Source organism: Mya arenaria, chromosome 9, assembly GCF_026914265.1.
Source record: "Mya arenaria isolate MELC-2E11 chromosome 9, ASM2691426v1".
Lineage (NCBI taxonomy): Eukaryota > Metazoa > Mollusca > Bivalvia > Myida > Myidae > Mya > Mya arenaria.
This window is the reverse complement of record NC_069130.1, coordinates 44,259,178-44,277,031: the sequence shown is the minus strand read 5'-3', so window position 1 is coordinate 44,277,031 and position 17,854 is coordinate 44,259,178. Positions and strand designations below refer to the sequence as shown.

At 36.2% G+C, this 17,854-nt stretch overlaps 1 protein-coding gene across 2 annotated transcripts in view; it reads right to left on the bottom strand.

The window, feature by feature from the left end:
* Positions 1-17,854, bottom strand: part of LOC128202719 (uncharacterized) — a 53,699-nt gene that overhangs the window by 22,331 nt on the left and 13,514 nt on the right. For both annotated transcript variants that reach the window (XM_052903799.1, XM_052903798.1), the window contains exons 3-10: positions 10,011-10,171; positions 9,174-9,227; positions 8,375-8,506; positions 7,948-8,044; positions 6,977-7,060; positions 6,164-6,324; positions 3,971-4,033; positions 1,148-1,251 (exon numbers count right to left, since the gene is read on the bottom strand). In XM_052903799.1, the coding sequence (XP_052759759.1) occupies positions 1,148-1,251; positions 3,971-4,033; positions 6,164-6,324; positions 6,977-7,060; positions 7,948-8,044; positions 8,375-8,464 (599 nt within the window). In that variant the 5' untranslated portion in view covers positions 8,465-8,506; positions 9,174-9,227; positions 10,011-10,171. The remainder of the gene's footprint in view (positions 1-1,147; positions 1,252-3,970; positions 4,034-6,163; positions 6,325-6,976; positions 7,061-7,947; positions 8,045-8,374; positions 8,507-9,173; positions 9,228-10,010; positions 10,172-17,854) is intronic.

Sequence of the window (17,854 nt, the reverse complement as noted above, 5' to 3'; positions counted from 1 at the left end):
AACTACTTTAACATAGAAGATGAGCAAGATGAGCAATCAAGCATTAGACTTGATGAGACACACTTAATACATAACTGACATTGGTAACCATTGGTTACCACAAAGGATGGGTATTGATGGGATTAAAGCACTGCGATATATCATGATATTTCCATAGCGTACTGTTTGAATAACAAAACGAAGAACTTGTGAGGAATTTATATAATTGTATGCTAATTTACATCATTATTTCTCTCTTGAAATGATGAAAAGAAAATGTTTGTCCTACAATAATAATAATAATAATAATAATATCTTTATTTAGAGAAGGTATATACACATTATGACATAACTACAGGTTCAACCATAACAACATCATATTTACAATGTAACTATATTGGCATTTTTATGCTTTTCTAACTTCGAAAACAAAATATAATAAAACCAACTGGAAAAAATTTGTATAAAAGTTGGGTTTTAACTTAAGAGATATTAGTGTGTCAGCCTGTCCTTATTTAAAAGCACCATTCTGCTCTCACGGAGACAAACTTGGGTACCCTAAATCTACCTTCAGAATTTAATGTGATCGATAATAAAGTAATTGCTTTATTCAGTTATAAAGCTTATCTTATGCTAATATATATATCCACACTTGGTATCTATGGTAATTGGAACCTGAAACTGTTCAAGTAAACACATTTCTAACTGTTTTTGTCAAATACATAATATTAAGGTTCATCACAGCCCAATACAATATGCCCTTTCCACCCTAAGCACCCTGTCCCTTTATACAGCACACTGCCCTTTATACAGCACACTGCCTGTTTTAAAACCTGGCAAAAAAACATAAAGTTTTCATCCGAGTTAAAGTTCTCACCAAAGTAAAGGTTCTAGCCCAAGTGAATGTTCTCACTGAGTGAAGGTTCTCATCTGAGTGAAAGTTCTCACTGAGTGATAGTTTTCATCCGAGCAAAAATTCTCACCAAAGTGAAGGTTCTCATCCGAGTAAATGTTCTCACCCAAGAGAAGGTTCTCATCAGAGTGAAAGTTCTCACCACCCAAGGGAAGGTTCTCATCCGAGCGAAAGTTCTCTCCAAAGTGAAGATTTTTTAACCGAGGGAACCAAACCAAGTAAATGATCTAACCTGAATGGAGTTGAAGTTCTCACCTGAGTATCTGTGGACAAATGTTCGCTCCATGGTTTCCCGTACTGGCCCCCACCACCACCTCGATTCCACAAGAACTCGCTGACACACCCATCACTTCCCAACCCTGAAAATGTACAATGGTATTTATCCTTTACGATGTGTTTTATGAATTTATTTTCGCATTATAGCCCACTGAGCTTAACAGAAGAATATATGTCTACACTTTATCCTATTGATAGATAGGGTATCATCATATTGATGTTAGGTATATGTACCACTATGGCCAACGAAAGAATAGATGTCTACACTTTATCCTCTTGATAGATAGGAGACCATCATATTGATGTTAGGTATATGTACCACTATGGCCAACAGTAGAATATATGTCTACACTTTATCCTCTTGATAGATAGGAGACCATCATATTGATGTTAGGTATATGTACCACTATGGCCAACAGTAGAATATATGTCTACACTTTATCCTCTTGATAGATAGGGTATCATCATAATGAGGTTAGGTATATGTACCACTATGGCCAACAGTAGAATATATGTCTACACTTTATCCTCTTGATAGATAGGGTATCATCATATTGATGTTAGGTATATGTACCACTATGGCCAACAGTAGAATATATGTCTACACTTTATCCTCTTGATAGATAGGGTATCATCATATTGATGTTAGGTATATGTACCACTATGGCCAACAGTAGAATATATGTCTACACTTTAACCTCTTGATAGATAGGAGACCATCATATTGATGTTAGGTATATATACCACTATGGCCAACAGTAGAATATATGTCTACACTTTATCCTCTTGATAGATAGGAGACCATCATATTGATGTTAGGTATATGTACCACTATGGCCAACAGTAGAATATATGTCTACACTTTATCCTATTGATAGATAGGAGACCATCATATTGATGTTAGGTATATGTACCACTATGGCCAACAGTAGAATATATGTCTACACTTTATCCTCTTGATAGATAGGGTATCATCATATTGATGTTAGGTATATGTACCACTATGGCCAACGAAAGAATAGATGTCTACACTTTATCCTATTGATAGATAGGAGACCATCATATTGATGTTAGGTATATGTACCACTATGGCCAACAGTAGAATATATGTCTACACTTTATCCTATTGATAGATAGGAGACCATCATATTGATGTTAGGTAAATGTACCACTATGGCCAACAGTAGAATATATGTCTAGCTTTAATCCTATTGATAGATAGGGGGCCATCATGTTGAGGTAAGGTAAATGTACCACTATGGCCAACAGTAGAATAGATGACTAACCTTTATCCTCTTGATAGATAGGGGGCCATCATGTTGAGGTAAGGTAAATGTACCACTATGGCCAACAGTAGAATATATGTCTAGCTTTAATCCTATTGATAGATAGGGGGCCATCATGTTGAGGTAAGGTAAATGTATCACTATGGCCAACAGTAGAATAGATGACTAACCTTTATCCTCTTGATAGATAGGGGGCCATCATGTTGAGGTAAGGTAAATGTACCACTATGGCCAACAGTAGAATAGATGACTAACCTTTATCCTCTTGATAAATAGGGGGCCATCATGTTGAGGTAAGGTAAATGTACCACTATGGCCAACAGTAGAATAGATGACTAACCTTTATCCTCTTGATAGATAGGGGGCCATCATGTTGAGGTAAGGTAAATGTACCACTATGGCCAACAGTAAAATAGATGACTAACCTTTATCCTCTTGATAGATAGGGGGCCATCATGTTTAGGTAAGGTAAATGTACCACTATGGCCAACAGTAGAATAGATGACTAACCTTAATCCTCTTGATAGATAGGAGGCCATCATGTTGAGGTAAGGTAAATGTATCACTATGGCCAACAGTAGAATAGATGACTAACCTTTATCCTCTTGACCAGGTAATCCTGGTTGGACGTACAATATCGATAGGGAACCATCATGTTAAGGTTAGAGTGGTCTTCTCCAAATCTTGTACTGAATTGTACCCTTGGGCATCTTCATACAACTTAATATAAAAGCAGCTGTGTGGCACGAAGATATACAGTGCAGGTTTCAAACGAACTAGAGCTCTGCAGAGTAAACGCCAAAACTTGTTCCTTTTGCTCTTTTTTCACTTGAACAAGGGGCATAACTTAATAAGTATTGAAACAAGAGTGATGTTCTTTGCTATTTATGTGCATATTGTTTGCCAGTGATCCAGCTATGCCTAAATAGGAGGGATGAGAGCCATGCTGCCCTTTAATGGCCCCTACCTCCTTTTTACTTCACCCAACTGTAGCCTTTTGTTTGATAGAGCTGCCTTTGATGAATATTATGATGGCAAATTGCAATATGTGCATATTGTTTCAGGCAACATGTGTATCAAGTTTCATTTGAGAATCTTGAACGTAAAAAGTTTTGACACAACAACACTGACAATAACTAGGCTGACAGCGATACCAAGGATATTTCAGAGTACCTAATAAAATCCACATCTCCACAATGTTGTGATTAAATGAATACAATCAGTTTCTTTTTCTACTCTTAGTCTGGGATGATTTAGTTATTTTCTAGTCTGCAATTTGGAAAATAGCCAATAAATAAAGTTTTTTATTTCTTAAATAAATGCAAACATGGAGGTCAGGAGAAATGAGTTCTACCTTGTAACAGAATGGTCCAAGCCTGCGATTAAGAAGCAACATATATATATGCCTCTCATAATATATGTATTATGTTTATATCTGTACCTTTGGCTAGTGGCCTTAAACTGAGTTCAAGTGAGTGTCAATATAAAGAATAATCATTGCTCTCGTGATACAGACCTTTCTGAGGCGCTCAATCCAGAGGAACAGATCATCATCTGTCACTCCCAGAGGCCTCCAGAGCTGAAACATGCAACTAGTATATTTCAAGTAGTTGAAACATATTTATATGCAAGGACATAGGGAGGACAAAGTGGTATAAGCTGATAAAAGGGACGGTCCCATCATTAAATTGACCACACAAAAAATCAAAACAACAACATAAACATTGGGCCTATCATATGGAACTTCAGCTTAAAGAAACAATGTTGTTAACCTTCAAATCTTTACTAAACGGGAAGTTTCATTGACACACTAGTGATCCGCAGTAATCTATACAATTTAAAGATAATTATATCAGCTGGGGTTTTTATATTCGATGCAGAAAACATAACTTTCTCATTTAATATTTGCTATACGGCCAATTTCAGCCGGTTGTGGTTCATATATAATAAATTACCAGTAAGTCCAGTTTATCTGTCTTTGGTATATAATTATGTTAAAACTAACTCTGTTTGTGAATACATGGTACTTCTGTTTGTCCAGAATTGTCTTGGAAACAGCTCATAAGCTAAAGATAAGTTGGAAGTTCAATCTTAAACAAGAGCTGTCAGAAAGACATCACACTTGACAACTCTGCCGCTTTTAAGTTTAAGGATTGCAAAGTTTTAGTGAAACATGCATGGATTACTGTTAAATTTACTTAACATGAAAAACTTTAACCAGCATGCCTGAGTCAAATAATAAAAGGGCAGTATATGCATTATATGCATAATATTTCAATGCAATAAATCAAGTAGTTACTGAGTTATTGACTTATTTGTGCATACATGCAACACTTTAACCAGAATTTCTATGCTGAATAATAAAGGGGCTTAATTTATATAATAAGCAAGATAAGCAAGATAGAGTTATCTAACTTGGTCCATTAGAACATTTAAATGGTGTATAAAGTTTGAATGCAATACTTGATAAGTTTGCTGAGATATTGACATACATGCCATATTTCTGAGAGGCTTCCCAGAGGATTTTGGTTTGAATTCCAGGGGATTTTGATATTACACCAGGGGATTTTTACATGATGAAATTTTGCACAATATCAACATTTATGATATAAGAATAAATACAGAAATACACTCTAATTATGATAATTTTTGGACTTAGTCATCATTGTCCTAATATTATGGATGCTTTCCACTGTCAATCTTAAGCAACTTTTTAAAAAAAAAATCAGGGGATATGGATCCCCCAGCGGGGACCAGGGGATGGGTCGGAATTCCGGGGGATTTTCTCCCCGCGGGGGGATATGGCATGTATGTATGGTCATAAAAATGGTTACATTTAAAACCTCAATCAGAATTTCTCAATTGAATAATTAAGTGTCATTATTTGCAAAATACAATAATCCAACTTGGTTGGATGGTTAGGTCATTTTGTATATGGTCAATGCAATACAGCAAGTAGGTGCTGAGATATTAACCTTTGTGTGCTTACAAGCAAAACTGACACTAAAATTTCTAAATCGAATAATAAAGGCCCATTATTTGCAAAATAGAGTTATCTATCTTTAAACATTGACTTATAATATTGTGTGTTTTTTTTTTTTTTAAATTGGCACGACCCTTTAAACAAAGTTTGAATCTTCTATTAGGTAAAAATCCTCTTTAAAGATAAGATAACATTGATATATTCAGTCTTCAAGTAATGAATTAAGAATTGAGATTGGCGACATAATAATAACCAAAGAGACAATTCAATAATTGAATTTCATACGTCATGATAACGAGATATTACTGTTTTAGACTGTGAATACAATGTTTCTTTTTATTTGTAAAATGCATACTGATGGACGTTCACATTATGTCTTCAAGTGATTATCTAAAAGCACAGATGTAATGCAAGTCATTTGGAATCAAACCATTTATAAACATTACACAAATTCATGTCTTTTATAGAATATTTAACAGTTAAAGGGAAGTAATCCAATTAAATATTTATGTATCATAAAATTATGATTTTACTGATGCATTCCATTGACTCAAGTATTAATGCATTTATGATGTATTCTATGTATTTTGGGTTGGTGGCCTTTTATAACAAACTAAACAATTAGCTTGAGATTGACTTGACTTGACAGCTCTTTGTTCACAAAAGCTTATAATCCTTCATAAACGATTGACCCCACTTAAACCCTGTCTCGATTTTGTATAATACCTCTTCTCCCAAATTATCGCTATCATTCGTCCACGACTTATGGCTCTGTTGGGATTGACTGGCGAGCTGGAACTGGTTATTACGGAACACGTGGCTCAGGTCCAGGCTTGGACGGCCATAACTCCAGAATGATGAACTGTTCAGTGACATGTCCTGGCAACCTGTAATAAAGTGAACATCTTATCAACCAATGCATCGTTTTTTGATTTTCAGAATCAATTGTTTTTATGGATTTTTAAAAGATTATTTTCTTAAAACAAGGTATATTTAAAGTTGCAAGTTTTAATCTCAATGCGGTGGTTTTAATATTAATTCAGTTATTGACAACCAAACAGCAATTTTCATTAAAATCAAATAATGCTAACCCTAAATAATATGCAGAATGAATGCATCGCTGCATCGTACATAATACAGGCTTTCAAGTGACCAAAATCTACAAAGCTTTTTTTTTAAAAGAAAGAAATGACTACTGAACATTTCCATCAGTGTTATGCTGATAATTTTTTTTACATTTTTCTCAGGATTCTAAAGATCTTTGTGTTGAACTTTCACAAATCTTAAAGTAACTGGCCAGCTAGGGGAATTTGGTGGCATGCCAATATTTTGAAATTGAGTGCTTCATTTCCCACATTTTAGGCCATTCTAAGAGCATTTTTATAAAACACTTGTATTCTATTATCTTACCAAAAATGTAGAAAGAGTAGGCCTTTTCCAAGACAAAGAAGGTAAAAGCGAGCCCACTTTAAAGCCTGAATTAATAAGGAAACAGCTAAGCAACAGTAGAAAGTAAGGCTACATGACCCGCAGACTTACTGAGAGCTGCCTTGTAGTCTTTCTCATCTTGCTCCTTCAGGTACACTGACAGGGACTGTAAGTCTGTCATCTTGTCAGATGGCGCTGAAAATTTGATGTGGTTGATTAAACAAGATAAAATACAAAGAAAATTGACAACGCCAAGAACACAACAAGTCCATGACAACGCCAAGAACACAACAAGTCCATGACAACGCCAAGAACACAACAAGTCCATGACAAAGCCAAGAACACAACAAGTCCATGACAACGCCAAGAACACAACAAGTCCATGACAACACCAAGAACACCACAAGTCCATGACAATGCCAAGAACACAATAAGTCCATGACAACGCCAAGAACACAACAAGTCCATGACAACGCCAAGAACACCACAAGTCCATGACAACGCCAAGAGCATTGCAAGTTCATGACAAAGCCAAGTGCATGACTATTCCTCTCTTGCATTTTAACTGTCACCTCTTTGATTTATCAATTCAGTCCTTATTTTGTCAGATATTTGATGATCAACGTCAGAAATAGTCCACAATAACAAAGGTTACCACTCTTAGCATAGGTGACCGCCTCACACCAAAAACGGTACTGTTTTAAAAAAAGAAAGATTTCTAAGACACTACATGTATGAACATTGCCTGCATGTACCTCATCCCTCACTGTACAACAACCATCATGAGTCAATTACTTGGATAAAAGGTACGCAGCACATGAGCTAGCTGGGAGGGGGGTGTATGTGTATCCTATGATGGCACTGGCCTATCCATCAGTGTTGGCCCAAATAAGGGTTTCAGTCATGAAAGGTTTTGGGGCATAGTACACGAATAGAATGCTACTCTGGTTATTTAACATTTGCTAGTGTATGGAACAGTTACATAGGACCCTTATTTGACAGCTAAGAGGACAACTAGTTGTTTAAGTTGTGAGAAGGGTGATTGAACAAGCTTGAGTGCATAAAATTACGAGTGACCATACCTGAACGGACAATAAGCAGTATGAGAGCTAGATGGAGTACTACTGGAGAATACCAGGCTATTCTTGCCATGGAGCAGAGCTGCGAATGGGCTACAGGCTGAAATGGTACATGTTCTTTAGTAATATATAGAAATAATTCCACACGCACTTCAAAGTTTTATTTTAAATGGTTACGATATCTCAGTAAGTTACTGTAACAAATAGAAGAGACACATTAAGTGTTATTTATCTAATGTAATATTCCATAAACAGAAATATGGGTGTATGAATAATTGCCCTGTTTAGACATGCTGCAGAAATTAATGCTATATGAAAGCATCACCAACACCCTAAATGGAACTGGGTGAAAAACAGGAGATTAAGAAACTAACCACAACATTTTGAAAACACCATAAAGACTTAACACAACCTTGAACATTAACCATACCATTGTCCTTGACCCCAAGGAGTCGCTTCTGTATCTGAGTGACTTCCAGTTTGTTGTTGAAGACATAGTACGAGAGGCATTTGAACACATCGGAGACAATACTGAATACTAGCACGACAATTAACGACACCTCTGAAACAAACATGGCAGTACTTAAACCATCAGAAGAATATGGTGGATGTGCCTTTGTTTTATTTGATTCATCTTTAAAACGCTGTTCAGAAATTTATTATAGTTCAGTGCACCTTTTCATTTGAAAAGGATTTTTTTATTGACTGCTACCTTTTTCATCAGAAGGTTTTGTCTGAATGATCTGTATAAATTTTAATCTTTTAGATGCCCAAAAACAGCTTTCTTGCAAAGCAATACTGCATTAAATTACTCATAAAATATGTTATCATCTATCTCTATTATGATTTACACACAACCATCTTTTAATACGCACTTGTAAAACATTGAATACAAAAATACATGCCATTTGTAATTAGCCAATAAAATAGACTAAATTTCATCCCTCAGCTTCTATACTCAAGTCTAATAATATGATGACTGTATCATAGATTTTTAGGTACTAGTGAAAGTTTTTTTGAATTTATTTTTTACCATGCCAATGCTAGTCGAAAAGCCACAGAAAATATCCTGTACCCAGTGGTTGGAATAAGCACAATCCTGCAAACCTTTCACTGGTTAAATTTACTGGGTTTGCTCAAACTCTGGATTTTAAACAGCAATACTTATAATCTAAGAATTCAGGCTCGTTCATACAAAAGTCTCATAACAATAACAATAACTGCTCTACCTATATATCAGATGACTGCCAATCTGCAGAACTGCACTCAGAAAGAAAATGTTCCTGAAGAAGAAAGGTACATACATATGCAAATATGGTTAGAAACTTATATATGATAAACAAAATGCAGTCAATGTAAAGTTATATAAATTTCAATGATTTCATAAACAAGATCACAGTATGTTTTTGCATATATATATATATATAACATTTTAAAGAAACCAGAGTGCCATGGATCGAAAAACAAAGCTTTGCTGTTGTTGTTTAAGTAGTTTAAGTCAAACAGCATTACTCAATTATCAATAAAGCTCAAATTATATGCCTTCATGTATATAGTTGTATTCGTATGTCTGTTGCAACATGTGTTCCAAGTTTCATTTGAGTATCTTACATGGTTTTCGGGCTATGGCTAAGTTCAAAGAGTTTGCACTTTAACAATGCTCACATTGAAGTGAACAACACCAACACATTCGAGAGAGGCATTTTAAAAGAAAAAAAATAAATACTGTACATTGAAGATTTATTTTTCATGAAACACCCATTCATTTATATGAAACAGTTAACAAAGAAGACCAGTATACAAAGTTTGCAGTCAGCCAGCCGGCTTGTTGAAAATACTGCACCACAAACTATTGGAAGGATACAGGCTTGTTTATCCCTACTACTCTTAACTAATTGTACGTTGCCAGATTTTTCTATGATTTTTTATATGGCAAATCCTTCACGACAACCTGTTTTGTTAGGTAATATAAGAATCCCATATAATATGTCTATTATTTTAGACTACCTTTTTCTTTTAATAAAATGAATGTTTTACAAAAAAGAAAAGGAAGATAAAAAACCAACATGTCAGAATAAAGCAGAAACACTGCTACTCCACAAGCCATGACGTTCCTCTGAGCATGTTGCACATCTTTCTGTGTGAGTCGCTTTTTCCATGACTTATCCACACTGGGGCTGCTTGTCTGGCCTTGCGCCATGGGGGAGGGACTGCCAGGTTGTCATTTCTGCAAAGAGCGAAATTAAAGTAACCACTTTTGTAATGTTTATTGTTATTTAAATGTCAAGCTACTGGTTGAGAAGCGGTTTCCGGTTTAGATCTTCATAAAGAAAGTACTGCAATTCAACTATATATGGTCACTAGGAAGTCGGCAAGTTCTTACCAAGACACATAAGTAACTTTTATTATTAATTAATGTTTAAAATTATTTTTTTTCATTTTGTACACACACTTGCACGTGGGGGATCATCACGCGCAGCACATTGCGCATGCATGTGAACCTAAATCATGCAAACAGATGGACCAAACCCTCCCAATCATGAGAACGTCGCCCCAGCAGTCAACCTCCATCGCCAGAAACTAGCAACGAACAACAGAACCAAAAGATAACTATGTAGCCGTCCGACGTGAGATGAGGGATCGGCTGGGTGATCCAATTGTGGAGTGGTTCATGCTAGATTTTGAAGCTGCGGTATGGCAAGCAGTCCGGGAAGTATTTCCCCAACACCGATGTGAAGGGCTGTACACATAGCTTCCACTGGTCTGAGCGGGTATACCAGAAGGTGACACGTCTGGGCTTGGCACCAGCCTATACTCAGAAGGGAGGAGTATACCACTTTGTCAGGAAGCTGCTCCCAACCTACCCGCAGAGCATGTGAGGCCTGCCTTCCTCACATGAAGGGATCAGGCTCTGGAGTGAGAGAGTAATCATATACTTGATCTGGTAGACTACATCGGATGAACATGGGTAGAAGGCACACTATGGCGCCCAGAACATTGGTCTGTCGGTAGACATGGAGACAGTAAGAACAAGCAAATTCGTTGAATTGATATCTCCCGCCTTATTGGGCTTAGTCAAGGAATATATATAAAGATGAGTTTGAGTTTGATTGCAAATGTTTGAAAAAAAAAAAAAAAAAAAAATTGATAACTTGTTCATCAAATTCTTTCCAAAAAATAATGGGGCGAGCGAGGGAAATAATAATAAAAATATTTGTTTTGCATTTAGCAAAACAGAGGAGGGAGCGAAGAACGAACAAATATATATAGTCATTTAACTCACTTTTGCTCACATTTTATTCACTTATTAATAGGGATGGCAACGAGTAGTAAAATTGGTACTCGAGTACTCGGACAATCTTCCGATCGAGTACTCGGGTACTCGATTACTCGGATAACTTGAAATGGTATTCGGTTAAGACAAGTTCGTGTATACATGTATCGTTCATGTACTTTGTTTGTTGGTCGTAATATTGGCCATTTTCATCTTTGAATGTGGCTGTCATTATGTAATGTACCTTAACAGAAAAAGGAAAAAAAAAACAACAACATTGTTTCATGCTTTTAATTTGTTCTTTTTGTTTGTTTCATTCATACATATATACTACAGTATAAATGGAAAGTAAAAATCGGATCATATTCAGATAGATGATCGAGACTACAATAATGAACAACATTCAAAATTACAATGAAAGAAAAATATTTATAAATTTGTTGAGTTGTTTACTCTACAAAATAATTTTTAAAATGACAGTTTTTCATACTGAAATATTCTTGTTTACCTCATTAATATTCATCACTCCTGAATTAAGATATCCACCAATCAATTGTGATTTTTATTGGTAAACAATACAATTCTGTAAGCGATGTACCGCTATCAAAACTTCATTAATTGACATCAGTGCTATTTACAAATTAGGGCCCTTTGTTGACAGTTTGCAAATCTCACCAAATCTGTCAATTAATTTATAAGGGTCAATTGTGTACACAGCGGGGATTAGAGGGACCGTAAATTTTCTTACTGGAAACGCGCCAGATCTAGTACATCTGTAAATCATGTATTTGGTAATTTTTATAAAAAAATATAATTTTTTCGAGTACCCGAGTAGTGATTTGGTACTCGGGTACTCGGTTGATTGACCAAGTACTCGAGTACTCGGGTACTCATTGCCATCCCTACTTATTAACTAGAGATTGCTTTTTTGAAAAAGCGCATGTCTCCCCCATTGTGTGGTCGTAGGTGAGAAATAATCAATGATGGATCCCAAAATCAATAGGGGCCATCAACTAGTCATGACTAACTGGCATACCAAGTATGAAGTTCCTGGGTGTAAACGTTCTTGAGTTATTGAGCAGAAACCGGTTCTTCACCTCAAGGTCAGTGACCTTGACCTTTGACCAACTGATTGCAAAATCAACTAGACATCATGACCAACCTCACTTCAAAGTTTGGTGAACCTAGATCAAAGCATTCTCCTGATATTGCACGGAAATATTTTTTTACATTAGAGGTCACAGCGACGTTGACCTTTGACCTTGTGACCCCATAAAATATAGGAGTTTTCTAAACCTCATGATCAACCTCCCTACCAAGTTTGGTGAACCTAGGTCAAACCATTCTCAAGATATTGAGCGGAAATGTTTTTTACATTGGGGGTCGCCGCGACCTTGACCTTTGACCTAGTGACCCCAAAAACAATAGGGATCTTCTACACCTCATGACCAACCTCCCTACCAAGTTTGGTGAACCTAGGTCAAACCATTCTCAAGATTTTGAGCAGAAATGTTTTTTATATTGGGGGTCGCCGCGACCTTGACCTTTGACCTAGTGACCCCAAAAACAATAGGGATCCTCTACACCTCACGACCAACCTCCCTACCAAGTTTGGTGAACCTAGGTCAAACCATTCTCAAGATATTGAGCGGAAATGTTTTTTTACATTGGGGGTCGCCGCGACCTTGACCTTTGACCTAGTGACCCCAAAAACAATAGAGATCCTCTACACCTCACGACCAACCTCCCTACCAAGTTTGGTGAACCTAGGTCAAACCATTCTCAAGATATTGAGCGGAAATGTTTTTTACATTGGGGGTCGCCGCGACCTTGACCTTTGACCTAGTGACCCCAAAAACAATAGGGATCCTCTACACCTCACGACCAACCTCCCTACCAAGTTTGGTGAACCTAGGTCAAACCATTCTCAAGATATTGAGCGGAAATGTTTTTTACATTGGGGGTCGCCGCGACCTTGACCTTTGACCTAGTGACCCCCAAAACAATAGGGATCCTCTACACCTCACGACCAACCTCCCTACCAAGTTTGGTGAACCTAGGTCAAACCATTGTCAAGATATTGAGCGGAAATGTTTTTTACATTGGGGGTCGCCGCGACCTTGACCTTTGACCTAGTGACCCCAAAAACAATAGGGATCTTCTACACCTCATGACCAACCTCCCTACCAAGTTTGGTGATCCTAGGTCATGCGGTTTTCCAGTTATCGATCGGAAACGAAGTGTGACGTACGGACGGACTGACGGACTGACGGACTACCGGACTACCGGACTACCGGACTGACGGACAGGGCAAAAACAATATGTCTCCCCCAGAGAGGGGGAGACATAACTTAACAATGATATTGTAAACAGTACAAGGATAACATCCAGTGAAAGAAGGATAACACTAAAAGATAATTCTATACAAATATTAGTTTTGAGATCAAACAAATGCTATTTGAGATCAAGCAATAGTATTTCAGAATCTTTATAATATTTAATAAATGAGAGAACTCAAAACCACAGTTTTCCAGTTTTTTTAAACCTTTTAGATTTTTTTTTAAATACCCTATGCATGGCTAAGTTAAAGATATGTCACAGAAAATTCAAGCCAGCGCCAGATTTATTTTAGGCATTCTAAGAATTTAAGGCCAATCTTTTTTAAATTTGTAGATTTTCCTTATTTTTTTAGATATCTTGTTCAAATTTAGACAAGTTATAGAAATACAAAAGACACTTTTACTTCTTTTGTACTGCAAATACTGATTGTGTCAATTTTCTTATTTAGCAAAAAAATATTTCAAGAAAATACAAGAATTATAATGCAATATTTTTTCATAGACAAAAACCAATGAGCATAAATATTTAACACTTTAATTATTTCCATATATAGTTTAAATATACACATGAACATCTAAAAAATCTACAAACATTTATTCGCAACACAAAGTGTGATTAATACCTTTTTCCAATCACACAGTCTTATCCTTTTTGACTAATATTTACAAAATCTACACAATCCGGCTTGTTTAATGTTTTTTTTGTGAATGGTAAAACTAATGGGATTGCATGTTCAAAGCACATAGAAATGTCAGTCAGGTTAATTTTTAGCGTCATCCTACTGTCCACTAACATTACTCATCGGCGACCAAGGCCTCCACCACGAGCACGCCCTGGTTGCCTCATGGGGACAGGAATTTCATGATCTGCTGCATCGGAGGAATAAGAAATTTTAATAAGCAATATTATACATAAATGTTCATTGTAGTATAATGTAGTATGCATTACTGAAACAGTTTGATGAAAACACAAGAAAAGTGGTGCTCGTTTCTTGGCCAAACTTTATTTTTCTATTACTGTACATGCATTGCATATGAATTAAATAAACACTATACTCTGTTCTGTAGCAAAATAAAAAGAAACATGCATAAATCATAAAATGTATATTTTTGAAGGCAACAAATAATACAAACAAGAGGCCCAAAAGGGCCTATGCTCTACTGGCATGGCTCTTGTGGTCATTTTCTATCCAGAGCATGTACGTTTGAGTAATAGGCAACAAATATATAGTTCACTTTTAGTGTTTGGGTTAGCTGAAAACGCTGCACGTTCAACATCTGAGGACAGGAAGTGTTGTTAGCAGATTAGTTGCATGAACTATTTTAATATGTGCCAAGTAAAGGTAATCTGAGGGTAAAAAATATTTGCTTTTAAAACTGTACTCATCGTCAAAATTTCATTTCTGTAGCTTTAAAAATAAAAAGTCAGTCAAAGGTCAAGGTCAAGGACATCCGAGGACAACATTAATGCTTGTTTGCAAAACTGTTCACATGGTCAAAATTTCATTACTGTAGCTTTAAAAATTAATAAGGCCACAACAAATTGATCATTTGTTCGTCGGATTTGCCGCACCTAAAATTCGAAAAACGAAAAAAAAAATAAAAAAACTTTTTTTTTGCGCCCGCACTTACTATTTTGCCGCGCATATTATTTATTTTTTTACTTCCGAATTTCCTCTATTTTCTGAAGTTTTTTTTACTTAAAATTTGAACCTGTAACGTCGACTTCGCCTTTTTTGAAGTTATTTCCATGCTTTACATTCTCCGCGAGCAAACTTTCCTCGTGTCAGGACAAAATCACATACATGTACATGTACAGTATAAAAATAACATCAGTAAAATCAGAAAATAAAACCTTTTATAAGTAAAATGACTGTTTTAATTTTCTCAATTCTTTGTTCTTATCCATTTGTTTTCTTTGATCGATTTGTAGTAAAGTGGCCTGTTATTAAAGTGGTCTGTTTCTTACGGGCATTGAAGCTATGGAGGGTGTCATGATTTTTTTTTCAAGGCACGGACCTATAAACCATTGGTTCGTGGTAAAGGCGAGGTCTTGAAAGGGAAACATCTTTATTCCACCACCTGCTCTAATATAATGACCGGTGCCACATTTGCAGATTTGTTTAATACTGCTTCAATTGTGTTGTCCCGCAATTTAATCGGCAGTGTCTTAAGTAATAGTAAAGCACTGGATCTTATTGCCATTTGTTATATATTGAGACAGATTTTCATGTGATACAATCAAAACCATTTCATTTATATTTAAACTAAGAACCTATGTTTGCAATTAAAAAGCATTTCTTGACATATTGCATGATAAATTTAGTAAGAAATAAACTTTTTAATTTTTATTTTATTTTTCGCCTTGCGCTCGCCTCTGAATTGCCTTAAATTTAAAAAAAAGTATTTTAATTTTTTTTTCGCTCGCTCGCTCCTACTTTTTTTGGGCAAAATCCGTAGAACAAATGATCAATTTGTTGTGGCCTAAGTAAGTCAAAAGGGGTGGGGCCAGCTTTTGCCCAAAGGGCAATATTTCAAATGTTTTCAATTGCATCATATGATGCTCCACAACAAATATCAAAGGTGTGGGCCGTGTGGTTTGAAACAAGGAGATTTTGAAAATATTTCTTAAATAAGTCTTTAAGAAAACTGTGACACCCAGGGAAATGCCAGTTTTGATCTAAGGGGCATAATTTGAACCACTAAATAAAGCCTTGTTCAAAATAGCAAGTATTTGCATAGTTGTTTCAGGCAAAAAGGTTTTAACCTTTCCCAATTTAAAGGGGGATGGGGGAGTCTGTCCCTTCTTTTCTGAACTCTTTCCTGGGCCTCTGCCAACATCGCCCAGGTCGTTTGCATTTGCCGCACTGGTCCCTTGCGAAACAATATCCGTGGGGGTGGGGGGGGGAGTTATGACTCCAGGGGCATAATTTGAACAAACCTTCACAAGCAATTGTGACTTTACATGTAAACTTGGCAAAAAATAGACTTCGCTCATGTAGTCTTGGCTAAAAATAGACTTAGCTTAAAAAAGCATTTTTTATACTTTCAAGACCCATAATCCAGGCATGCATGGGCAAATCTTGCTGGTTTTCAAAAGGAACCAAGTTCTAATGGATATCTAAATACTGTACAAGTTTCATCGAGATACAATCAAAACTGAAGACTGTATCTTGTTGACAAGCAATTGTTTACAGACATTTAACTGATGTTTTAATACTTTCAAGGCCCATAATCTGGGCATGCATGGTCGGATCTGGCTGGTATTCGAAAGGAACCGAGCTCTAATGGATATCTAAATACTGTACAAATTTCATTGAGATACAATCAAAGCTGAAGACTGTATTGTGTTCACAAGCTAGTGTTTACACAATAGCATTTTTTTATACTATCAAGGGCCATAATCTAGGCATGCATGAGCAGATCTGGCTGGTTTTCGAAAGGAACCGAGCTCTAATGGATATCTAGATACTGTACAAGTTCATTGAGATACAATCAAAACTCAGGACTGTATCGTGTTCACACCCAATTGTATACACAATAGCATTTTTTATACTATCAAGGGCCATAATCTAGGCATGCATAGGCGGATCTGGCTGATTTTCGAAAGGAACCAAGCTCTAATGGATATCTAGATACTGTACAAGTTTCATCGAGATACAATCAAAACTGAAGACTGTATCGTGTTCACAAGCAATTGTTTACAGACCCAAGGATGCACAAACGCATGGATGCACATACTACATACACATTCCCATCGCATAACCTCTTCTGGCCTTTGGCCAGTAGAGCTAAAAATACATCATATTTGCTAACAACAAAGAAGTTAAAATACACACCTGAAGTTTTTACCTGGACAGTAGGTATAGATGACCTAATGGAAACTGTCTTTTCAAGGTAACGGTCATCCGAATTCCCGTCAAACATGTCCTAACCAAAATCAAACTTTGGATAATCACTGTCATTCACGATGAAATTCAGCACTTCTTGCCCAGTATATATACGTTTAATTTAAGCGGAAGCCAAATTAAACAAACACATTTGTCCAAAACTTAATCAAACTTTAAATGGTGGTAGAATTGTCATTTGTTCACGTTATTTTCAAGAATCAGGAAGTGAAATAAATGTTTTCATGTTGCTAATTTAGTCTCGATCATCCGGTATCCGAGTCTATATCGTTCATTGAATCTAATTAGAGTGGCTGCATGATTGAGACTAGCCGGTGCTTTGATAATTGTTACGATCGAAAAACACGGTTATAAGTAGGGATGCAAATGAATGGCAAACCTGATATTCG